This window comes from Lissotriton vulgaris, chromosome 5 (assembly GCF_964263255.1).
Source record: "Lissotriton vulgaris chromosome 5, aLisVul1.2, whole genome shotgun sequence".
Classification (NCBI taxonomy): domain Eukaryota; kingdom Metazoa; phylum Chordata; class Amphibia; order Caudata; family Salamandridae; genus Lissotriton; species Lissotriton vulgaris.
Window position 1 is genome coordinate 480,962,766 of NC_141693.1, and position 26,055 is coordinate 480,988,820.

General features: G+C 44.2%; 1 protein-coding gene across 1 annotated transcript in view; it reads left to right on the forward strand.

Annotated features, from left to right (window-relative positions):
- Nucleotides 1-26,055, forward strand: part of LOC147711121 (uncharacterized) — a 638,193-nt gene that overhangs the window by 277,029 nt on the left and 335,109 nt on the right. Inside the window, exon 4 of the mRNA XM_086921927.1 lies at nt 21,771-21,900. Within this exon, the coding sequence (XP_086778053.1) occupies nt 21,771-21,900 (130 nt within the window). The remainder of the gene's footprint in view (nt 1-21,770; nt 21,901-26,055) is intronic.

Genomic DNA, 26,055 nt, shown 5'->3' on the forward strand with positions numbered 1-26,055 from the left:
AGATTTTAAATAATGTAGAGGATCCTGGACAAAATGGATATTTTATACAATGCAGTTCTACCCAGAAGTGACGTTGGTTTTTATTTTCAACTAGTTAACTCAGTTTTCACCCCACTGTTTGGTCTGTGGAGACAAAGTCCTTTGGTCTTGGTCAGGGTGGAAGCTAGGCACAAGCCCAGATGGTTGATATTAAAGACTGCCACTTCAGGGGGTTCAGCCTCTATCATTGTGGCTCTAGGAGTCAAGATATTTCGGAATTCTGAAAGGGTGACAATTATTTAAAAAAACAAGACCTTTTAGAATGCTTAGAGTTCGTTCAGCTCGAGGAAGAGGTCACGGAGGGGATCTGTGGGTGAGAGCAGGACGTCCTCCGCAATCATAGTCAACTTTATATCCTGTGTGCTAAATTGGTTTTCTTTATTACTGAGGTTACCTTAGATACTCTGTGCAAGGGGCTCTAGGGTAAGGGCAAAAAGTAAGGGTGATGGAGACACCCCTGCCTTGTAACCCTGTTTATGTTCACCCGCTGGGAGTGGAGCCAATTGACCCTGTTCTTAGCCCAGGGCCTATGATAGCCATCTAGTTCCCAATGTAGAAAGTTATTTCTCACCCTTGCTGCTTTCAGCGTGTCGCTCACAATATCCCAGTTGAGCCTTTCAAATGCTTTTTCAGTGTCCAGGATAACTATGATAGATTGTTTGGTTCTTACCCAAGAGGGGAAGGGATTTTTTGTGTGTTTTATTCTCACCTGACATTCTTTTATGAAGCCTGATTGGCTGGGATGTACCAATTCTCCCATCAGTGTCTGTTTTCGCAGCAGTGCCATTTTAGAATACGTTTTTGCATCGATATTGAGGTGGGAGATTGGTCAATGCCATCGCTTCGCTCTTTACCTGGTTTAAAGATAGTTGATTCAGACTTCGCGGGGGACACGCCCCACTCCAGAATCTTCTCTTCGTAAACCTTGTGGAGCAAGGAGAAAAGCGTCCGAGCAAAGCATTTTTAAAAATTGACTGTAGAGCCATCTGGACCTGGAGCTCCGACATCCCGTATCTGATTTTCATTGTGAGATGTAGAAGAGGCAGAGTCAATGTAATTTTATTAGGCACATTAACAGAGGGGGTTCAATCAAGATGATGAACTTTGTAGATCTATGTAAATAAAAATGTAACTATTCGTTTGTTCAAAATCTTTAATCTCCGAAAGTTCTTCATTGATTGCTTTGAAATTTTGACACAACATTGCATTCGAATACGCGCATTTTTTTTATATACACAACGTTGGATTCGAATATGCGTGTGTTTTTAATCGAAAGCACAGACACATAAAAATGTCAACGTGCATTTGATAAAAATCTTAAATCTACGAAAGTTCTTCACCGATTGATTTGAAATTTTGACACAATGTTGAATTCAAATAAGTGTGTGTTTATATATACACAGCGTTGTATTAGAATACGCGCATGTCAAATACGCGCATGTTTTTAATCTAAAGGACGAACAGACCCTATCGATTGGGTTGCTGCGCAACATCTACAATAGATGCATAGAGACAATAGTCTACATATATTAGGATGGACAGTGGGGTCAGGATGGCATACCGGGAAGTGGATGGAGGGAGGGGGGAGGAGTTGGTTCACTTGGCAACATTAAGAAAGGACGCATAAAGACAATAGTCTACATATATTAGGATGGACAATTGGTGTCAGGATGGCAGACCGGGAAGTGGGTGGAGGGAGGGGGGAGGAGTTTGTCCATTTTGCAACATTAGTGCATGTTTATATATACACAACCTTGGTTTCAAATACATGCGTTTCCAATGCACGCGTGTTTTTAATCGAAAGGCCGAACAGACCCTATTGATTTGGTTGCTGCGCAACAAATACAAGGGACACATATAGACAATAGTCTACATATATTAGGATGGACAGTTGGTGTCAGGATGGCAGACCGAGAAGTGGGTGGAGGGGGGGGAGGAGTTGGTTCACTTTGCAACATTAAGAAACGACGCATAGAGACAATAGTCTAAATAGATTAGGATGGACAGTTGGTGTCAGGATGGCAGACTGGGAAGTGGGTGGAGGGAGGGGGGAGGAGTTGGATCACTTTGCAACATTAGCGCGTCAGACCGGGAAGTGTGTGGAGGGAGGGGGGAGGAGTTGGTTCACTTGGCAACATTAAGAAAGGACGCATAGAAACAATAGTCTACATATATTAGGATGGACAGTTGGTGTCAGGATGGCAGACCAGGAAGTGGGAGGAGTTGGTTCACTTTGCAAAATTAGCGCGTGTTTATATATACTCAACGTTGGATTCAAATACACGTGTGTCCAATACGCTTGTGTTTTTAATCGAAAGGCCAAACAGACCCTATTGATTTGGTTGCTGTGCAACAAATACAAGGGGCGCATATAGACAATAGTCTACATATATTAGGATGGACAGTTGGTGTCAGGATGGCAGTTCGGGAAGTGGGTGGAGGGAGGGGGAGGAGTTGGTTCACTTTGCAACATTAAGAAAGGACGCATAGACACAATAGTCTAAATAGATTGGGATGGACAGGTGGTATCAGGATAGCAGACTGGGAAGTTGGTGGAGGGAGGGGGGAGGAGTTGGATCACTTTGCAACATTAGCGCGTCAGACCGGGAAGTGAGTGGAGGGAGGGGGGAGGAGTTGGTTCACTTGGCAACATTAGCGCGTGCTTATATATACACAACGTTGGATTCAAATACACGTGTGTCCAATACGCGTGTGTTTTTAATCGAAAGGTCAAACAGACCCTATTGATTTGGTTGCTGTGCAACAAATACAAGGGGCGCATATAGACAATAGTCTACATATATTAGGATGGACAGTTGGTGTCAGGATGGCAGTTCGGGAAGTGGGTGGAGGGAGGGGGAGGAATTGGTTCACTTTGCAACATTAAGAAAGGACGCATAGACACAATAGTCTAAATAGATTGGGATGGGCAGGCGGTATCAGGATAGCAGACTGGGAAGTTGGTGGAGGGAGGGGGGAGGAGTTGGATCACTTTGCAACATTAGCGCGTCAGACCGGGAAGTGAGTGGAGGGAGGGGGTCGGAGTTGGTTCACTTGGCAACATCAAGAAAGGACGCATAGAAACAATAGTCCACATATATTAGGATGGACAGTTGGTGTCAGGATGGCAGACAAGGAAGTGGGTGTATGGAGGAGGGAGGAGTTGGTTCACTTTGCAACATTAGCGCGTGTTTATATATACACAACGTTGGATTCGAATACGCGTGTGTCCAATACGTGCGTGTTTTTAATCGAAAGGCTGAACAGACCTATTGATTTGATTGCTACGCAACAAATACAAGGGATGCATATAGACAGTAGTCTACATATAGTAGGATGGACAGTTGGTGTTAGGATGGCAAACCGGAAAGTGGGTGGAGGGAGGGGGGAGGAGTTGGTTCACTTTGCAACATTAAGAAAGGACGCATAGAGACAATAGTCTAAATAGATTAGGATGGACAGTTGGTGTCAGGATGGCAGACAAGGAAGTGGGTGTATGGAGGAGGGAGGAGTTGGTTCACTTTGCAACATTAGCGCGTGTTTATATATACACAACGTTGGATTCGAATATGCGTGTGTCCAATATGTACGTGTTTTTAATCGAAAGGCTGAACAGACCCTATTGATTTGGTTGCTGCGCAACAAATACGAGGGACGCATATAGACAATAGTCTACATATATTAGTATGGACAGTTGGTGTCAGGATGGCAGACCGGGAAGTGGGTGGAGGGAGGGGGGAGGAGTTGGTTCACTTTGCAACCCGAACAGACCCTATTGATTTGGTTGCTGTGCAAAAATACTAGGAACACATATAGACAATAGTCTACATATATTAGGATGGACAAAAACATATTGTATACCCACAAGCAATGTGAAATTAAACATATTAGAAACGTGTGCTTACTATTTTCTTTCTCTTCCATTTAACCAGACTGAGCCACAGCAACACGTGGCCGGGTACAGCTAGTTTAAAATAAAAAGATAATAAAATCAAACACATTTACCATAATCTTTCCTTGTGGTAATGGAAATCAGAAATGTAATGCTTAATGATGATATATGGAATTGAAATTGGACACATGTGAATGAACTTTGTGTGCATTGCAAGGTTAACCTTAAATACTTAAGAAAACCAGATCTGCAGCACCCATGAGCAAGACCGTTTGATTGCTTCCTTATCTTTGCATATGAATTACATTTGCAATCACACTTCCTACTGAGTCCGGTGTCAATCCTTTATAGGATATCTGGATCATTTGACTTGGAGTGGCTCCACATTTACATTGCCCTAATCAGGGAATCGGTGCACCAAAGGCAAATGTACCAGTGGCTATATGTAAGTATATATACGATTATATGTAAAACATATAATATACATATAAAGTATATAATGAGAAATGGCACAAAACCTTCATTGAGTTTGATCCATCTGCACTCATTCCTCTGAGAGATATTTGACGATGTATAAAGGAGGGTGGTTATAGAAGAGGTCCTAAAAACTTTTGATTCTGCAGCAAAATGCCTGGGTGGATTTTAGAAGGTTGGAGGATGTGAAGGGGTCTGTGCCAACTCACAATCCGTTTTTGAGTTTGTGAAAGTCCATGAAGCCTTTTTTTAAAAGACAGAAACAATGTATTAGATGTGGTGAAAAAAACATATTGAGATATCCTGACAGTTAAACTGTCACCTTGGAGTTGTTAAATCGGCAAACAAATTTTCAACAATAAATCCAATTAGACAAATAGGTTTTGTTGCAGTGGCTATCACTCGAAGATGTGCCATGAAGCTTAGCCTGCTGTCTGAAAGAAAGAGACTGTGCTTAACTCCAAGGACGATGTGGGTAGATACTACTCATAAAAGAAACCTGTTTTTTGTTGCAGTATTCATGACTCTGCAAATGGATTTTGTGTTGAATCTGCTTGTGCAGAACTGCTCACAGATGTTGAAAAATAGAAAATCCACAGTGCAGTGGCACAGCGAGGACTGTATGAACGACAGCCAGGTGCAGGGCACTGCTGCTTTGGGAGGCATGGGATCATGGCCTGGCTTTAGGTTAAGCCCTGTGTTAAGAGCCCAATGGTTTAGGTGCAACAGTGACTGGCACAGCTTTGTGCCTGATGTCACAGCACATGGCTGAAGGATGTGTCAGGTGGTTTGGTGAGACGTGGCTGGACATTGTGTCCGGCTGCTGACGTGTGTGCACCGACTGCCTGTCAAACATGGCCAGTGGTCAGGTGTAGCACCTTTGGTTGGGTGGTGGCAGAGCACAATTCCTGCTGGACATGGTGCAAGGCCATGTGTGTTGTGGTTTAACACACAAGGGCTGAGCATAGAGTCATGCCAGAGGCCAAGACCTGAGCCTAGCCCACAGATGCACGTGTGTTTAGGTGGGGGCTGGTCCAGCCCCTCAACATTAGGTTACTCTGGGTGTCCTCAGGCAACATGATAACCAACTGAAACTTAACTCAGACAAAACTGAGATAGTCATCGACGAGGATCTATCATGTAAACAGCAGATCAGTGCAGTGACCTCGGCTTGTTTCCTGCAACTACGCCAGATAAAAAATATTAGGAAATTCCTGACGAGAGAGGCCCTTATCCGAGTTATCCTGGCACTGGTTATGTCCAGACTGGACTACGCAAACTCTCTCTATCTGGACCTCTCGAAATCCCTCTTGCGTAAGCTTGAGTTATTGCAAAACCGGGCTGCTAGGCTGATAGTTCAGCTTCCAAGAGGGGGTTCTATCACGTAGATGACTAGGGACCTCCATTGGCTGCTGGTGGCACAGAGATACAGATTTAAGGCATGCTGCATGGTGTTCAAGGCACTGCATTTGAGATGCCCAGACTTTGTGAAAACTCGCATTGTAAAATATTGTCCGACGAGAGAACTGTGATCAAGTCACCTTCACTTCTTGGTTACCCCCACCTACAAGAAACTCTTGATTGGAGTTCGTAGGTTCTTTATCACAGCCCCTCGCCTCTGGAACACACTTCCGTTGAAAATGAGGCAGGCATCTGTCTACACCAAATTTAGGCAACTTCTAAAGACGTGGTTGTTTACACAGGCTTATAAATAGTAGAGAACCTTGACTTTTCATTACCCTGCGCCAAAAGACCTACCTGGTGATCGTGCGCTCTATAAATAACCCATAACATATCATAACATGTGTCTTGTTTGGCGGGATGGCCCTGAGTGCGGGGCCTACTGTAGGCACTCCCCTGCAATAGGAGATTGCTGCACACAGACAAAGGCCATATGCAGCTAGTTTGGGTGAGACGGGGGTTGATGCTGGGCTTGGTCTAAGTCCAGATTTTGCACCCATCTCTTGTTGCTCACAGCCAAGGGCATCCATGGTGAGTTTTATCCTCATGGGACTAAACCTGGGATATGACCAGAATTCAGGCCATAAGTTTGATCAGTTCTGCACATGACCAAAGGTATGTGAGCATTGGGTTATGTCCATATAGGGGCCATGCATACAATCAATACCACATATTATCCTCATTCATTCGTTCTATTTTCAGTATCATCAATGAGGTCCTGAATGATGTAATTTGAAACATCATCACTGAGGATCTGGAGCAACATCCACTCAGACATCAGGACCACCAAAACCCTACTATTCATGAAAGAGTTGAATATGCACCTCTTTAAAGAACATACAGATACAGTTACAGTCCTCAAAGTAGCTACTTCTCAAATCACTTGTTGACTGTATCCTTGTCTTTGATCCGGCACAGCTCTGTGCTGCATTTTGTGAGGTGCACTCTATGTAGATATCACATTCATACATGCATACATAGGTTGCATATGCAATATCATTAATGCCATGTGTCAGGTCACAAGCAGAGTATGTCAACTCTGTGATCTTTTGTTTGTACATTTTACCTTAACAGGGAAAACTCAGTCGCCATTCGGCTTTGCAGTGTAACCATATCACATCGCTCTAAATGTCATTTTTCGGGAAATTTCCAAAGGTTTATGAAAACTACCATATGAGTAACAGTAACATAATTTACCTTTAACAAAGTCTTTTTCAATTGTCTAATTTAGATATATGATTACTTGATTTCCACAAAGTATTGGTAGTTGGCCTTTGTGGGCCAGTAGGGTGATGGCCCAAAACTTATTTTTGGTATGAATTGGAACCGCAATAAAGAACAACCCACCATTGAGGGAAGTCAGAAATGTATCTAATGTTTATGACAGTTCAGCTAGGTGTAAATTAAACTTCAGAAGGCAATGCACACAGCTCCTTTTTTATTTTTTTAAATTGGCGCTTTTTAATGCCCATGGACCATTATGCCCAGCATCTCATTCTTAAAGTTTATCATTAGTGACGACAATGCTTGTCGGTCCACATAGCCATCTGTTTCAACCACAAAAAGACCTACAAAGACATATGGGATCTACTAGCAGTACCATTGATGCCCATCACAATGGAGATCTGCTTTCTGACCTGGTCTTCCGACCTGCTTAGAAATTAGGTAAGCATGAAACATGAGTAAAACATGAAACATGAGCCCTGAATTCCCACACCTCTGTGGATTCTTACCTGTTCCAATGGTGAAATCCTGTAATCATCAAACATTTCCTGTAAATGTTCCAGCAGTCATTTACAGAACAATCAGACTGGACTGCCTGAAAGAGGAATCATTCTACAATATATGTGACAGCTATGTGCCTTGTCTGCCACAGTACATATTGAGACTATCCTCTGGGGCCAGCTTGATCAAGAGAAGAATTTTGATCACACACTTAAATCATTACAAGATAGAAGAAAACCAGTACTCTAACCTAGAGAGTTGCACTTTCTGGACATCAGGCGATTCCTTCTGTACTGTTAGGTGCGCCTCTGAGGTGACTGCTAGTTCTTTATGGGCCGACTACATTTATGGTTAAATACCATGAAGGGCAACCAAAAACATGAAATCTTTCATTCCCTCTCGCGGCTGCCCAGGTGTATTCTAAAGGAATCCACACTATGATCCAATAGATGGTCATAGAAGGAAAATAAATAAACAGTCTAAGGGCCAGATTAACAAAGGTAAAGTGAGACGAAAGTCTAACGTTATGACTTTTTGTATTCACAAAGGGCATTTACTACTCGTAAATGCTCTTTGTGAATACCAAAAGTCATAAAGTTCGAGAAAAGTTTGATTTTCGGTATTCACAAAGGGCATTTACAAGTAGTAAATGCCTGGATATGTCCTTTGTGAATACTGAAAGTCATAAAGTCTGACATTTGGTATTCACAAAGGGGATTTCGGAGTAGTAAATGCCCTTTATGAATACCCAAAGTCGTAAAGTTAGACTTTCGTCTCACTTTACATTTGAGATTCGGGCCCTAAAACTTTAGAAATAGCTAATAAGGGTCATGTCAATGTTCCTAAAAATTAGAAACAGTTGTACTTATATATGTTTAGATCCTGGGATTTGAAGTGTGGATTCTAATCTTTGACACCTATTTGAAAAACCTTTGGAAATTGATCGCATTCCACAGGTAAAAAAACAACAAAAACATTATATTTAGTAACATGTTTACTGGATACTAGAAGCTATCCTTCAAGATATTTTTTTATGGTTCAAATCTCTTTATTAAATTTCAGGACAGTGAAGAAACAATAAACAAAGAAAGCTTGGTTGAGAGCGGCATTGCTCAAAGCTATTTGTTTAAAAAATATATTCTAATAAACAACACTTTACGAAATGTAACTGTGGAAGATTAAACACTGTAGTGGACTATACAGTCTAAATATTATTTGATTATTGATACTTTCATTACAATCTTGGGAAGGGGCATTTATGGTGTTAGTATTTCATTTTATTCTGGCCCTGTTGGTGGTATTACCTGTTGCCTAATGTTTTGCTAAATCTAAAATACTTTTAAACTGTGTTTAGCCACCATTGAGTATGCAGAAGTATTCATCGTGAAAGCGTTTAATTGTGCATCCATGTACAAGGGTCTCACTCCATTAAGTGCCTGGTTTCTGGAGTGTTAATTCTGCACTCCTTGAGTTAACAGTACAAGGGGTTCTGTTAACATCTGGGTGTGAATTTAACAGAGATGTCGGTTGAATGTTGAGAATGTCCTGAGGAATGAGGAATTACTGGGAGAATCACTAATTCTGAATCCAATTCCCAGGGTAATTCTTCATCTTTCTCTGCTGGGGCCCCCTAAGATTTTTCAAGGTGGGAAACTTGACAGGTCCATTGTGATTCTGCTAACTTTGCAAATTACGAAGGGGACAGTAACTATCTTCCTGGCCGCATCCAGAATTTTCAGCCACTTGAACTCCTAAGGGGCTTAATGGTGTGATCTGGCATTTTATTAAAACCTATGCTGTCTGAGACCTTTATCCTGTATCTTCCAATCTTACATACTGTTGTTTTTTTTTTATCTGCCTTCTTTTTTGACTGTTGCTTCAACCTCTCATGCCTCTGAATCTTGCATGTTTTTCATATATAAAATGTAGCTAATCGGACTCCTTCTTGCCCACAGTATTTCTTCTTTCCTTGTCAGTCAAGAGGTGGTATTTTCTGTTTACATTCCTAAATCTCACTTCAATGAGACTGAAGACATCTGTGATTGTGAAATTGTGTACTGGGTTGATCGTAACTTGTGGCCAGCCTTCTAGATGAACTAAGCGTATTCCTTAAGAAATAATCACAAGTCTCTTACTCCGTAGCATATCTCTTTGGCTTTAAACAACCTCATTGGCCAAGAAGGTGAGTGGTGAAACGGTGTAAGTGAGCGGGACTCTGGTTGAAACAGACTAAAAAGTGTAATTTCACCCTGGGTTAATTTATCAAGTTGTAAACAATTCTAACTTAAAACAAACGAATGATATCTGATGGGTCCCATCACCATGAGAAGTATTCCAAGAATTTTATTAAAAAAAAGAACGAGTTAGGGCGGGTTGTCTAGGGTCTCTGTAACCGCAGTGCAACTATGTTTCTTCCAGTAATTCTGGACAGTCTCTGCAAGAGGAAACACTTTTTCCCTTTGTGCCTTGCTCACAGTCTTGCAGGAAACCAAAGCGAGGCATCAAAGCTCTTTGTTCTGAGCACTTTATTATCCTCTGGATTTCCTGTTTCCTCGTCATTGTCTCCGCGCTTATGTCTGGAACACAAACTGTCTGACCCAAGAGAAGCAGCGGTCATCTTTCTACGCTGCCGTTTCAGTTGTCAGGCTTCTTTTTTTGGTGTTCGCTAACCCCACACCAGAGCTCTGGCCACTTGATCTGTGCCCGTGGGACCCTTCATGGGGACCTCATGATATTTTGTCATCTCCATCCATTATGAAGAGCCGAAACCCAGCAGCTACTCTTGTAAGTGTCACTATTCACAAACCTATATGTGCTCATTATCATTCGGAGAGAGCTTCCCCAATACCCTTAGTTATTTCGATTGGTATACTCGAGGGACTCCACCTTATTGTCTTGGTTTATAATGGAAGCCGTGGCCCACTCTTCAATGCAGCCTGGTAATTACACTTTGCATTGCCCTCTGCTGGACTCGCTGACTTACATTGCCAGCATTGTTCCCATTTTTTAGGTCAAGCCCTGGCATCGCATGCGCTGCTCTGCGGCATGCTGTATTGGAGTATGGAATAGAAGCCCTGCGCACTCCCCCGCCCTTATTTATCATTCGCTTGTGTCATTGTCCTTTTGTAAACGCTGGCTTCTGATTCGTTAATAATCTTGTTAGTCCCACCTTAGTACCGCCTTGTCTTCATTTGTAACCTCCCATGAGGACTGGCCTTTTTACTTCGGTTGTTGCACGATATGTCTTTCTTAGTCTGTAAGCACTATTTTCTTTAAGGAGTTTCTCCTACTGCAGGCACGACATGATTTCCTGCAACATTCAATGCTCCATGCGCGCTTTCACTTTCCAAGCAGCCTGGGACAATGGCGGCCCTTTCTTTGAATAGGTCTTTTACAGGAATCTGAGCTATTGGCATTGTAAATGACAATGCCTTTTATTTATGTGTTAATGTTATCCTCTCCGTCCTCAGGATCAGCTTGTGGTACAAGTAGGCCACCTCCAGATCTATCCAAGCCCCGAATGCTGTAATAGCCGTGGGCTAGAGAAGGATCAGGTGAGGGCAAAAATAATAAACAGGAAGGAAAGGAAGGGGGCTGCTGGGAGGGAGAGCTGTGAAGACAGAAACAAACAAGAAATTGGTATCTTGGTTCATGAAAGTCTTTTCTATTCACGTTACCCCCACAGTTTTACCTTGTTATACCTGTGTATAAAAAGCTGACCGCCTGACCTCAGAAGATGCCTCTCTATACTGAAGTGACTTGAATCAGCCCGTAAATGCCTTCCCCTGTAAGAACAAAACTTAACTGTAAAACACACCCCAACACCCTGATAACCAGCAATCTTATAATAGGGAAGAATGACACTACGTACCCTAATCTTATTCTTCAGAGCCCTGAAGAGAACGTAGACTAGGTTCCAAGGAAGGCGCCTTAGGAATACAGTCACTCCCAGAAAGTAATATGGAATAGGGTTACGTCACCCAATAATAAAGGAAACAAAGGTTACCTGATTTTCACGAAGTTTCAGGTGAAGTACTCTCTTCGTTGAAGCCAGAAAAATAATACAGACCCTCTGCAATAGCCGATGCAAGGAGGCTGTCCAACAGAGGGTCTAGTAACTCGAAATAAAGTGAATAATCAACAACAGTTTCCTCCGCAATAGCCGTTGCAAAAAGGCTCGCCAACGGAGGAAACGGGAAGCAGCGATAGCGTGTCTACCGCAAGAGTCAGGGCACAGGTGAAATCGTCAGCGGAGCCCCGCTGAACTACACCTGGAAGCACCCTTACTGTCCTCCGCAATAGCCGATGGCCAGGCTCTCCAACGGAGGACAGAACAACAACTTTGAATTGAACTCAAGACCGTCCTCCGCAATAGCCGATGGCCAGGCTCTCCAACGGAGGACGAGACGAACACAAGAGCGCCGGAAACAACGCAAATGGAAGTCGAGGTTAAACCAACAGCACAGGAAGAACCTCACCGCAACGGTCGACAGGAACGCCAGGAAACACGAACCGGAATATCCGACGCCGGCTCCAGGAAGTGGCGTCTATTTATGCTCCGCCTCTCTGCCGCTAAGCCCTCTGGGAAATGTAGTTTTTTCCACTGCGGAGCTCGTTGTTCCTGAAGGCGCGACGAAACCTGACAGTACATCCCCCTTCACCTAGAGCGCCGAAGGGGGCCAGGGCTCTCAGGGAAACGACGATGATAAGCAGCCACCAGTCTGGGAGCATGAACCCCCGATGCAGGTTCCCACGAGTTCTCTTCGGGCCCGTACCCTTTCCATGCCACCAGATATTGCAGGCCACGACCCCTCCACCTGGAGTCTAGAATCCCCTCCACCTCATATTCCAGACCATCGGAAACCACCAAAGGGGGAGGAAGGCGTCGCACCACCGCCGCCACAGGCTTGAGCAGTGACACATGGAAGACAGGATGAATACGCAGATGTCTAGGTAACAGCAACTTCACCGCCACTGGATTGACGCGTTGCACCACCCGAAAGGGGCCAATATAACGAGGGTTAAACACACTGTAATGCCTAAACCTAAAGTTCCGGGTAGACAGCCACACCCAATCCCCCACATGATACAAAGGACCAGAGCGACGTTTTTTGTCCGCTGTGTTCTTATAAGCCACTTTGGTGCTTCTCAGGGAGTCCTGTACTTGCTCTAGTATTTTCTTGAGCCGAGAAACCCTTCGGGCACGGTCTCCTCTCGGTACGGCTGCACAAAAGGGAGGAATCGTGGATGATGCCCATAAGTGCAATAGAATGGAGATACTCTCGTGGCAGAATGCGTAGCGTTGTTGTATGCCACCTCTGCCAGCCAAAGGTGCTCCACCCAATCCTTTTTCCCCTGTGAAACATAGCATCGCAGGAATTGCTTCAATGTCTGATTGAGCCGTTCCGTCTGGCCATCGGTCTGGGGATGGAAGCTCGTGGATAACGCTGTCTTGATGTGGAGAGAAGAGCACCACGCTTTCCAAAATTGGGCGGTAAACTGAGAACCTCTATCCGACACTATGACTGAAGGTAGACCGTGCAGACGAACCACATGTGTCAGAAGAAGATGTGCCAATTGACCTGCCGTCGGTATCTGAGGACAAGCAACGAAATGCCCCATCTTCGTTAGATAATCAATGACCACCAACACCGTGGTGCAACCCTGATCTTTTGGGAGACCTACCACAAAGTCCAACGAAATACGTTCCCAGGGTGTAGACGGGGTATTAACGGTAAAGGGTATCGGTTCTTGATGGTTACTGCATTGAGGGCTCGAAAGTCTACACAGACTCTCAGATCCCCGTTAGCCTTAGGGATGAAAAATAAAGGGGATGCTGCTGGTGATCTTGAAGGACGTATGAACCCTAATTTCAGCAGCTTGTCTAAATAAGTCCTCAAGTATACGTTCTCTGGCTCTGTCAGTGCATACAGCCGTCCCTTAGGGATCACCGCCCCAGGAACCAACTCAATTTGACAGTCGTATGGCCTATGTGGGGGTAATTCTTCAGCTCTAACTTCATCAAACACTCCTTCAAAGTCCTGATATTCTATTGGAAGAGATACATCCTTTTCAGCGGCCGTGGCTATCACACCCCCACCAGCCAACGCAAACGAGGGACATTGTGCACATCTAAAACAACGCTCTTCACAATGTGCCGAATTCATTGAGATTTGGCCGGGTTCCCAGTTAATGTCAGGGTTGTGTCTTTTCAGCCAAGGGATGCCTAAAATCACCCCATATTGCGGAGCCTCAATGATGCTGAATGACACTTGCTCTCTATGATTACCGAACCTCATCTCAGTTAAGGCCGTTTGATAACTTATGGGCCCTGTGTTCAGTTTCCTCCCATCTACCGCGAACACATCAGTACCTTCTTCCCTGGGGATTAAAGGAATGCCTATCCTTTCTGCTTCTTTCATATCCATGAAGAAACCCGTAGCCCCGGAATCCACCATGGCCTGTGTATGCACTTCAACAATGCCTATCATCAGAATAATTTTAACGAATAGATGTTGTGCTCCTGCAACCATACTCAACATGGAAGGGACAATAATCTGACTCCAGGGAACCCCTTCCACACACACCCCCCTATTTGAGCGAAACTTGGGAAATTTGGGTTTGACCGGGCATTCGCGAACATAATGGCCTTTTTTGCCACAATAAAGACAAAGACCCAACTTGCGCCTCTGTTCCTTTTCAGTGGCAGTCAAAGCGGCACGAACCGCTCCAATCTCCATCGCCTCGGTGGCCTGCGATGCTGAACTATCTGGTGCTTTTACTGCCACGGAAGAGGGGACCGGTCGGTTCTTTGCTCCTCCCCCCCCTTTACGATTCTTCATCCTATGGTCTAGCCTTAATACTAGGTTAATCAAATCTTCACATGACACCGGTTGGGGGTCGATTTGAGCTATTATGTCTTGCATTTCCTCAGTCAAACCCTGATGGAAAATTGACGCTTGTTTGGCTTCTGGCCACTTAGTTTCTGCAACTAACCGTCTGAAATTGTTCAAATATGTTACTAGGTCTTGATTCCCTTGACGTAGACCTAATAGCTCTTTATCTGCCGTATATGTATCCGCTCTTCTGTCGAATACCTTGGTAAATTCTACTTGGAATGCGTCCCAATCATGTAATATCGGGTCATTTCTCTGAACCATGGGAACCGCCCATTGAGCTGCGTCTCCGACCAAATACGAGATGACAAACGCCACCCTTGATTGATTGGTCGGGAAGGACCTGGGTTTGCATGAAAAATGCATAAGGACTTGCGTCAAAAATACTTGCACTGATCCCGCATCACCATTGAAACGTTCTGGGTGAGCTAATGGAATGCTAGGGGGGATCTCAACTACTACTGAACCGGCTGTACCAGACCCTGAAGCCCCAGCGCTAAAGGGTTTTTTCTGGATGTTATCCAACCGATTCCTTAACTCAGTGCTTTCTTGTCTAGATGCTATCAATTCTGATTGTACCACAACTAACGCTGCCATCACCTCGTCCAGAGTAGCCATACCCTAAACTGATCGGGAGGACTTAATATCTTGGGTCGGATATTCTGTTATCCTCTCCGTCCTCAGGATCAGCTTGTGGTACAAGTAGGCCACCTCCAGATCTATCCAAGCCCCGAATGCTGTAATAGCCGTGGGCTAGAGAAGGATCAGGTGAGGGCAAAAATAATAAACAGGAAGGAAAGGAAGGGGGCTGCTGGGAGGGAGAGCTGTGAAGACAGAAACAAACAAGAAATTGGTATCTTGGTTCATGAAAGTCTTTTCTATTCACGTTACCCCCACAGTTTTACCTTGTTATACCTGTGTATAAAAAGCTGACCGCCTGACCTCAGAAGATGCCTCTCTATACTGAAGTGACTTGAATCAGCCCGTAAATGCCTTCCCCTGTAAGAACAAAACTTAACTGTAAAACACACCCCAACACCCTGATAACCAGCAATCTTATAATAGGGAAGAATGACACTACGTACCCTAATCTTATTCTTCAGAGCCCTGAAGAGAACGTAGACTAGGTTCCAAGGAAGGCGCCTTAGGAATACAGTCACTCCCAGAAAGTAATATGGAATAGGGTTACGTCACCCAATAATAAAGGAAACAAAGGTTACCTGATTTTCACGAAGTTTCAGGTGAAGTACTCTCTTCGTTGAAGCCAGAAAAATAATACAGACCCTCTGCAATAGCCGATGCAAGGAGGCTGTCCAACAGAGGGTCTAGTAACTCGAAATAAAGTGAATAATCAACAACAGTTTCCTCCGCAATAGCCGTTGCAAAAAGGCTCGCCAACGGAGGAAACGGGAAGCAGCGATAGCGTGTCTACCGCAAGAGTCAGGGCACAGGTGAAATCGTCAGCGGAGCCCCGCTGAACTACACCTGGAAGCACCCTTACTGTCCTCCGCAATAGCCGATGGCCAGGCTCTCCAACGGAGGACAGAACAACAACTTTGAATTGAACTCAAGACCGTCCTCCGCAATAGCCGATGGCCAGGCTCTCCAACGGAGGACGAGACGAACACAAGAGCGCCGGAAACAACGCAAATGGAAGTCGAGGTTAAACCAACAGCACAGGAAGAACCTCACCGCAACGGTCGACAGGAACGCCAGGAAACACGAACCGGAATATCCGACGCCGGCTCCAGGAAGTGGCGTCTATTTATGCTCCGCCTCTCTGCCGCTAAGCCCTCTGGGAAATGTAGTTTTTTCCACTGCGGAGCTCGTTGTTCCTGAAGGCGCGACGAAACCTGACAGTTAAATAGCAAAACAGATAAATAAAAGGCATTGTCATTAACAATGCCAAAAGCTTAAACTTGCAAATGCGAGACCTATTGCATTGCACATGCTTGTTTTTAGTAAGGTGCCATTCAAATTCCTCAATTACACCTCCATGGAGGCCAACCATGCCTCAATTCACTGCATCGAGATTTGCACATTTTCTGAGTGCCACCATCATGATAGTTTCCCCACATAAAATTACAGTCTTGTCAAGCTCCGCTCCTCTGGCTGTTCAGCAGGTGCTTCCATTCAACCTTTGGAATTCCTCCCTTATTTGGGAGGAAATCATGTTCTTACTTCATCCCATTGTTTCAATACTTTTCAGGATAATGTGATCTCCTTTAGGGTACCACAGCTTACCAGAGCTACTAGAAAGAGAACTCCATATCCCCAGAAAGGCTAGTGTCTCCAAACCTGCTGCTCCACTCCCTACCACTACTCTTGAGTATTCATCCACCTTTATACAGAAGAGGAGTGGCAGATGTATGACGTTACAACGCATACTTTTACAACGCATACCTTTACAACGCATTTTTTACAACGCATTCCATTACAACGTATGCCATTACAACAAATTTTTAAAAACTACCTTTACAACGCATTCCATTACAACGCATACCACCTTTACAACGCATACCATTACATTGCATATATGGTAAGTATTGGATAGTGTAGGGGTAAAAATTGCTATTCTAACTCCAGGGGGTGCAACGGTAGGGTAAGTGTTGGATAGTGTAGGGGTAAAAATTACTATTCTAACTCCAGGGGGTGCAACAGTAGGGTAAGTGTTGGATAGTGTAAGGGTACTATGCGTTGTGATGGTATGCGTTGTGATGGTATGCGTTGTAATGGTATGCGTTGTAATGACTGCGTTGTAATGACATGCGTTGTAGTGGTATGTGTTGTAGTGTCATGCATTGTAATGGTTGTGTTGTAATGGCATGCGATGTAATGGATGTTGCGTTGTAAAAGTTTTGTTGTAATGGTAGTGCATTTGAAAAGTTGCGTTGTAAAGGTTGTTTCCCAGAGTGGCATGCCATCACAACACAGCAGTGCCCTACTGCTCGTCCACAGCGACTCCTAACCTAGCTCTGCTACACTCTTCTGGACTACAGTAAACCACCACGGTGCTGGATTAGCAAAGGGCACAAAAACTCCATCTGGCATCTCTGTTTACTGTGTGGCATAGACATCATTTAGGGGTCATTAGATATCACAGCTGCGACCCGTGGCTTGCCCCTTGTGAACCTGAGCACTGCTTTTGCAACCCCTCGCCTCAGAAGTGGCCAAAGCAGTACAAAGCACAGATGATAAACAGTGTTTTTATTGTCCCACTGAAGACAACACTTTAAATTAAAAATAAATACATTCAGAATTGGAATGAGCACTTATAATACAAAATAAAACGATTTTTTTTTACAAATTCCACATTTTAAAAAATTGTTGCTACCGTCCATTATTTTGAATATATGAAAAAATATGTCCTTGAACAGAATGATCAAATCTGTGTTCCACAAGTGTGACAATTTCTAGCAAGTAATGATGAGACAAAACTTATTAACAATGAAAAGTAGTAAATCAGCAATATGACCCTCATGCAATTTATAGTCCATACGAATTGGTACTAGTGGATATGACCACTACTATTTTTTTTTAATCTCTTTTCTTTGTGCATCCTTCTGTGATTAAGCAATATTTTGATTCTTTGAGGTATACACTGGGCTTCAGTGACGTCAATTAGTATGATGTCTTCAGGATCAAGGTGTTGTGGCATAATTTCCTGGGATTCGGGGTCAAAGGCCATGTGATGTCACTTCCAGTGATTTCTTTGAGGTCAAAACGAATTTGCTTGGTTATTTCCGCTACCCCTGGCATTTCGGTGAATCGACTGACGTTCATGGGTGCCGGCTTACACCTCCGCACCGTTCTCTGATTGACTCCATGCAGGCAGTCCTGCCAAGTATCGCGTATCAAGCGTTACAACCTCTGTCATGGAGTCTGTGACCTGCAGTTTTAGCGGCCGCTAGCAAACTATTTTGAAGTGACGTTCCATCCAAGAAGAGTTTCATGAGCACCCCATTACATGTGAGGTTTCAAAGTAGCACATAAATGCATTTCATACAAATGTATGGTGGAAAAACAAGGTAAAAATTAAAGATAGGAGAAGTTTACAAATAATATTGTAGACAGAAGAGTAGTATACTTGTCTGAAAATAAAAAATGGAAATCTATGTTAGGCTGAGATAGGCCGTGGGAAAATGATAGGATGGATAGAGGAAACAACACAAAAATGTTGGGCTGGTGGCAAAGAGACATTTATGCAGATATTTTGGAATGAACAGGTGAAGCCATGGCCACATGGTCAGATGATGAATGAGGAAGGTGCAAGACGACACTGAGCTGTTGATAGCAAATAGGCATTTTGAGGCAATGGGCAGATTTTGGGCCTTGGGAAAATGTTGAGCAGGCATTCAAGAGAGAATGTCAGGAGGACTGAGAGAATGCCGGGCAAGAGAGATAAGGTGCAGCACAGAGAGGACGTTGGGAAGACACTGTAATGGAGCTAATTGTGGATGATGAGCTGGCAATGGTAGGAAGTTGGGTCAGCGATGAAGCAATGAGACCCTACATGCATGTTGAGCAGGGTATGTAATGAGAAAACCACCGCACCCTAGTACAGCGCCTCAGCAACGTCGGAATCCAGGACAAGGCGCTGGAATGGATCATCTCCTTCCTCGACGGAAGAACACAGAGAGTCCGCCTACCACCGTACAAGTCAGAGGCCACCGAAGTCATCTGCGGCGTCCCTCAAGGATCCTCACTGAGCCCCACCCTCTTCAACGTCTACATGAGCCCCCTCGCGCCCATCGCACGCCAACACAACCTCAGCATAATCTCCGACGCCGACGACACCCAGCTGATCCTCTCCCTGACCAACGACCCCGCCGCCGCCAGAGCCAACCTGCACGAAGGGATGAAAGAGGTAGCCGAGTGGATGACGACCAGCCGCCTGAAACTGAACTCAGACAAGACGGAGGTCCTCATCCTGGGCTCTTCACCCTCTGCCTGGGACGACTCCTGGTGGCCTCCCGCCCTGGGCACCGCACCCAAACCGACAGACCATGCACGCAACCTGGGCTTCATCCTGGACTCCTCCCTCTCCATGACCAGGCAAGTCAACAACGTCTCCTCGGCGTGCTTCAACATCCTACGCATGCTACGGAAGATCTTCTGGTGGATCCCCACCGAGACCAGGAAGACCGTCACCCAGGCCCTCGTCACTAGCCGACTGGACTACGGCAACGCCCTCTACGCCGGTACCACCGCCAAGCTCCAGAAGAGACTCCAGCGGATCCAGAACGCCTCAGCCAGACTCATCCTCGACATCCCACGAACCAGCCACATCTCCGGACATCTGAGAGACCTTCACTGGCTCCCCGTCAACAAAAGAATCACCTTCCGCCTCCTCACCCACGCACACAAAGCCCTACACGACCAAGGCCCGAGCTACCTCAACAGCCGAATCAACTTCTACGCTCCCAAACGCCACCTCCGATCAGCCAACCACGCCCTCGCCGCCGTCCCCCGCATCCGAAGAGCGACTACAGGAGGAAGGTCCTTCTCCTACCTGGCCGCCAAGACCTGGAACTCCCTCCCGACCGACCTGCGCCTGACCCAAGACCACCTCTCCTTCAGGAAGAAGCTGAAGACCTGGCTGTTCGAGCAGTAGCGTCACCCCCCACCCCCAGCGCCTTGAGACCCTACGGGTATGTAGTGCGCTCTATAAATGTCATTGATTGATTGATTGATTGAGAAAACAATACTGGGGCAAAAATCATAGGCTCATGAGTCAGAACAATGAAGTCAAGAAATGGTGCAAGTGTGTACATGAGAGAAACAAGTTGGATAAACAAATACAGGAAAAACTCAACAACGAGAAGGTACAGCATGGGAGATGTGTGATCACAGTTGTGATAAAACAAGAAGGTAATGAATATGGCGTTGTGTGTGTGTGTGGCTGTCTGTGTGTGTTGTGTGTGGGGCTGTGTGTGTGTGTGTGGCTGTGTGTGCGTGTGTGTGTGTGGCTGTGTGTGTGGCTGTGTACGTGGGTGTGTGTGTGTGTGGCTGTGTGTATGTGGCTGTGTGTGGCTGTGTTTGTGGGGGGCTCTGGGTGTGTGTGGGGGGCTCTGTGGGTGTGTGGGGGGGTCTGTGTGTCTGTGTGTGGCATTTGCGAGAGATTAAGCTATTGGCATTGTATATGACAATGCCATTTATTTATCTGTTTTCAAAACCAACACATAAATGAACATTTTGTCATTTAAAATGCAACTAGCTCTAACTTTTGCAAAGGCGAGACCGTTGCATTGTAAATGCTTGTTTACATTTAGAATTTCCCAGTGCAGGGGAAAAAAACAAAGTACTTTTCATATAATGAGCCCTTAGCACTCTGAGAAATTAGAAATTCCTGTTTGAACTTATGATATTTGTTAAATTCATAGAAAAGAAAAAAGACAAAGAAAACGCCATAAGTGCAGTCTGTGGAATGTGAAGTAACCAGTGGTTAGAACAAGTGGCATGAAGTGCAGTTTCACATATTATGTTTTTGTTGCAGATATCTGCACTGTTTTTATTCTGAAATGTATACTATTTTGTATATTATTTATTCTGAAATGAATACCATTTATACCATACAATGTATACCAGTTGAGAAAGAAAATATAATAAACCAACTTAATAATGCATTACTCACCAACTCATGAGTAATGTTCTTACTTGAAGGCTTTAGTCATCCCTAATCCATTGTTGCTTCAAGTGGTTCATTTTTAATAAAACTGTTGCTTAAAGCCGTGCGTTTATTCGTCCGTGAAAAATTATTCTTTACGATAGTTGATTTCATCAATGAATATAGAAAGATTGGGGGGCATATTATGAAGGACGGGTGTTGAAATTATCGCCGTTTCATCGGCAGAAAACTGCCAATAAAACGGCGATAATGGGCTTGATAATACACCCTTGTTAATTCCCATAGAAGCCCATGTAACATCAGAACACGGGCTTCTATGGGAATTAACAAGGGCGTATAATCAAGCCCATTATCGCCGTTTTATCGGCAGTTTCCTGCCGATAAAACAGCGATCATTTTAACACCGGTCCTTGATAATATGCCTCTGAATATTTAAAGAGTCGCTGAGGTATTGCTACTTTTGGTTTTCTATTTGTGTAAGAGCCTGTCTGACTGAGTGCAGCTCATTCACTTATACATGTAATGTTGCATTACTTTCAACAGGCATTTAATCCATTAGAAGTGGATTCATTGAATTCATAATTGTGTAAGTTAGTTTAACTAATGCTGTGCTATGGACGGTCCTAATACTATTTGTTTTTCTCCATCACTACAGTTGAACAGCACTATGCTTCCAACATCCAGAAGAACAAACTGGTCCAAAAGGATATCCGAATAGCCAAAAAGCTTCAGGACGAAGAGGATGAACGGAATAAAATTCGCAGTTTAGAGAAACAGCGCCAAATGTAGGTCTTTAAGTAGCTATTATTAACTACTGAAATAGCTTTACTAATCCTAATAAAGTTCACCACTATCTCTCACCTCCAATGACCTACATAAAATGTGATTGCCTTTTGAAAACATAGAGTTCTCGCAAAGAGATGCCTGAACTGTAATTGAAGCCACAGCTTTCATAAAAAATACATAACATATGGAAATTACAAAACTAAAACTTTTCTTTCTAGTTCAAGAGAAGAGAGACCCCCATATTTTGGAAAGGCATTGGTAAGAAGATGAACTCTAGTGGTATAACGACAAAACCGATCAGACATGGTGCTAATGAAAAAGTGAAATATATAAATCTACATATTTTCATACCCTGTTCTATCCAGCAAAATGGGGAAACACCTTTTTCTAAGGGGAAAACACAATAAATGCCACTTTAGTCTGCTTAAGCAGCTCAGGTATCGGAGGGCCCTATTCACAAAGAATTTTTCCATGAGTAAGTGAGACTTGCAGAAACATAGGAGTATATCGTAGGACAACAAAGTTAGGAGTGAGACATATTTTGTGAATCTGACTCTGAGAGATCATTTTCTCAAGGATATTGACACTGCACTTTGTCACTGGAGCCTAACCCATATAGTGCCCAGACCCTAGAGAGACGTCCTCAATCATACACCGCTGCCACTTAACACCTCCAGTAAACCAACACGCATGGTAGATGACAACATTGAGCAGCTTCTGGTATGAAATTTGACCCTTCTTTTGAGCTGAGACACAACTTCTGCAGAACATTATTTAGATGTTTCTTTCACAATCCCTTAATCTGTCCAAAAGTTAGAAGCAAGGGTTACATCTGTGTGTTGGCTTAAAACTTTGCTTCAGCTATCTAGAAACTCATTAAACAAACATACTTGTAAGGGTGTTAAATGAAAGAAGTGACCCGATTAGGGTAACACGGGTCACTCGCAACCACCTCTCAGCCTTCCATACAAAAGAAGAGTCGGTCAGATAGTAGAGAATACAAACCAAGTATATTTTATTCAGATAAACTCAAGCGGAGTCCGGTCTGACCAGCCTCCTTGAATTGCGGCAGAGGGACTGACTTCAGCAAGCATGGCGATACATTAAGTACAATTCAGAACCAATAAAGACACAACTTAACTGGAAATTCCCAGTTGGTTGCTAGTGAACAAAGGGAATATAGAAGGATGAGTCTTGATCCTGAGACCGGGTACATGCTATCTCAGTGCCAAGGTCACACTGCCTGTGCCCCCTTCTCTAAGGGTGGGAGTAGGCCTATCTAGTGGGAAAGGTATGCACTAATAACAACATTGTATACATTAATACGGAAAGGATCAACCTTTGAAAAACAAAAACGATCACAGCTCTTTTCAGCTGGGGCATAGGGACAGAAGTTAGTTTTAATCATAACTCAAAATGGCGCTGCAAATGCTAACTTAAGACATGCAATGCATGAACAGGACAGCTAAAACATTTTTATTCCAACATAAGGCCCTACCTCTTTTTTTTTTCTTTTTTTAAATGTTGCTACTTTTTATTCTGTATAAAAAAATTTTTTTAATTTAAAGACCTATATTGGTTACTTCACAAGTCATACACAGCACATGACCTACAACCCGGAGGCCGGCCGCTCTTGTTGTCAAGAAGAAATGACAAATCATATTCGGTACAACACAGCCATTCAGCCGACAGCCTGGAGGTCAGGCGGCGAAGTAACACAAGGGTGCAAAAACATAAACATATGGGGTATCATCAGCAGGGTAACGTCCACACGCATCCCTGGGGGAACCCTATGCTGCCTTGCGGTGTGCGCATCCCCCTTACCCTGTTCCGCAGCTCCTGCATCTGTGTCCCTGATAGGGTCTAAACAAAAAACTCAGAAAACTAAGAAGAAACACTCCCCCACCCTCCCCCCGATGCACATCTATCCCGCACTATCCCCAGATGCCTAATACTGCCTGTGTCTGAATCTGTTCTAACCTGTTGAATTATAAAATCAAGATAAACCAACCTCAGCTCCCTACGCCTAGGCCGTGTGCTATGGAGTGTTCCTGTCGCAATCCCTCGTCTCCTAGCAACTGAGTGGTGTACTAAGTAGCATAAAACTATAGCGACCCTACCACTGCCCTCATGCCTACCAACCTTCCGCCCCCTTAGTCAACATCTAAGTAAGCTCTGTCAAGTCGGAAACTATTCCGCATCAGTAGAATGTGCCTTCTCCAATTGTGCTCGCTCCCCAACAGTCTCCTCCGCCTCCGCCACGTCCGACTCTCCCGCCCGCAGGCGCGCCTGGTAAAGGCCCCAAAAATTCTTCGGGCGACTGGTAGGTGGTAACAGCTCACTATAATGCCCTGACTGTGTGCAGCAATACAGCATATCGTGGGCCCATCGTTTCACCGTGGGCAGCGGCCCTCTTATCCAGCATAACACCAGTATGCGTCTGGCGATTAGCATTCCCATATCCGCGAGGCGCCTTACGGCAACCGGCAGAGGCCTGGAATATCCCATTAGCGCCAGCGCCGGATCCGGCTTTAAGTCAATACTGAGAATCTCTTTCAATTCCGCGTGAATGCCCTCCCAGAATTTACAGATCCCAGGGCAAGTCCACGCCAGATGCAAAAAATCCGCACCCTGCTTGTGGCAACGCTCTTATTCCGACGATTGCCGGAGGCCATATATGTGCAGTTGCTCTGGGGTGTAATAAACCCTCTGGAGGAACTTAAATTGTATCAGTCTGTGCCTACCATTTAACAATATCCTTTTCGTGCTCATACAGCAGAATCTCCACATGTCATCGTCTATGGTGATCAGCAAGTATTTTTGCCAGGTCGACCTGGCTTTCATGTACTGGTGTTCCCTGTGTGTAATTGCCGTCTTATATAGGGCTGTGACGAACTTACGGGGCGACTCTGTCTTAATGACATATGTGAGTTCCGGAACCTCCGGTGGTTCCGCCAAATCAGGCCCCAACAATTCCAGGAGAGCACTGTGGACCCTGTGGTACTGAAAGTTTAATAACAGAGCGCTATGGGCCGTGCCCGTCACCACCTGTTCCCACGTTTTTACCGTACCTTCCAGGAATAAATCTCCCATCGTGGAGATGCCTAGGCTGTGCAGCGTTTGTACTACGCCACGCTCTGTAAGCGGCAAAAGCCAGATAGCCCATTCAATTCAATTCAATTCAATTCAAAAACTTTATTCGATTATTTGTTTACAATAATCATAAAAGTACATATGCATGATACAATAAAATACATACAAAATACGGCTAATTATAAATACTCATGTAAGAAAGGACATATTTTTCCTCAGATATACCGATTTTAGAATAAAAACAGAGGTAAAAAAACAAATGTCCTGCTAGTCAAGTCCAAATAAAAGCCTCATAGCAGATTCAACAGTGGATATGTTATATTTTTTAAAAAGTGGTTTCAAATAGGTTTTACGGAGATGAAGATAAAATGGGCAAAACAATAAATAGTGCTCCGGACATTGCTTTGAAGTCCCATCACATGGGCAAGGGGCAATAGTGTGAGTCTTAACATGCGGACATGCAACAAGCAAATGAACGGTCCCCATTCGCAGTCTTGTCAAAACATATTGGTGAGAACGAATGGTGACCATTTTAAGGTATCCTGCGAAGCCAGGTCCCGACATATTATACTTATCATAAAAAACATGTGTGGGGTACAGAGAAGTCACAGCATTACGCTTTAGAATACTGGCCCTCATAAAAACATATTTAAGTTCTTTCTTAGGGATGTCTATAACACCAAGTGGGTTATCACGAACATGCAATTTGAAGACATCCTTAAATACAAAAATAATATAATTAAGCCAGGGGATACTGGAACATTTGTCCATGTGGAGACAATCTAGGATGATCTTCTTTGTAAACCCTGTCTGCTCCTTGACCCAAATAGATCTCCAAACTAAAAGTGGTCTAAGACTTATCAAATCAGAAAGGTGTTCCAGACCAACCTCGAGGTGGATCAACTTGGTTGAGGCAGAAGGTGGTAAACAAAGAAGCTTTTTAACAAATTTATTTTCCTCCACCTGGAGCATTTTATGATTACAATGGCCCCATACCCCTGAACCATAAAGGGCCAAGGCAACACATTTATGGCGATATAAATACAACATGTCGGATATCC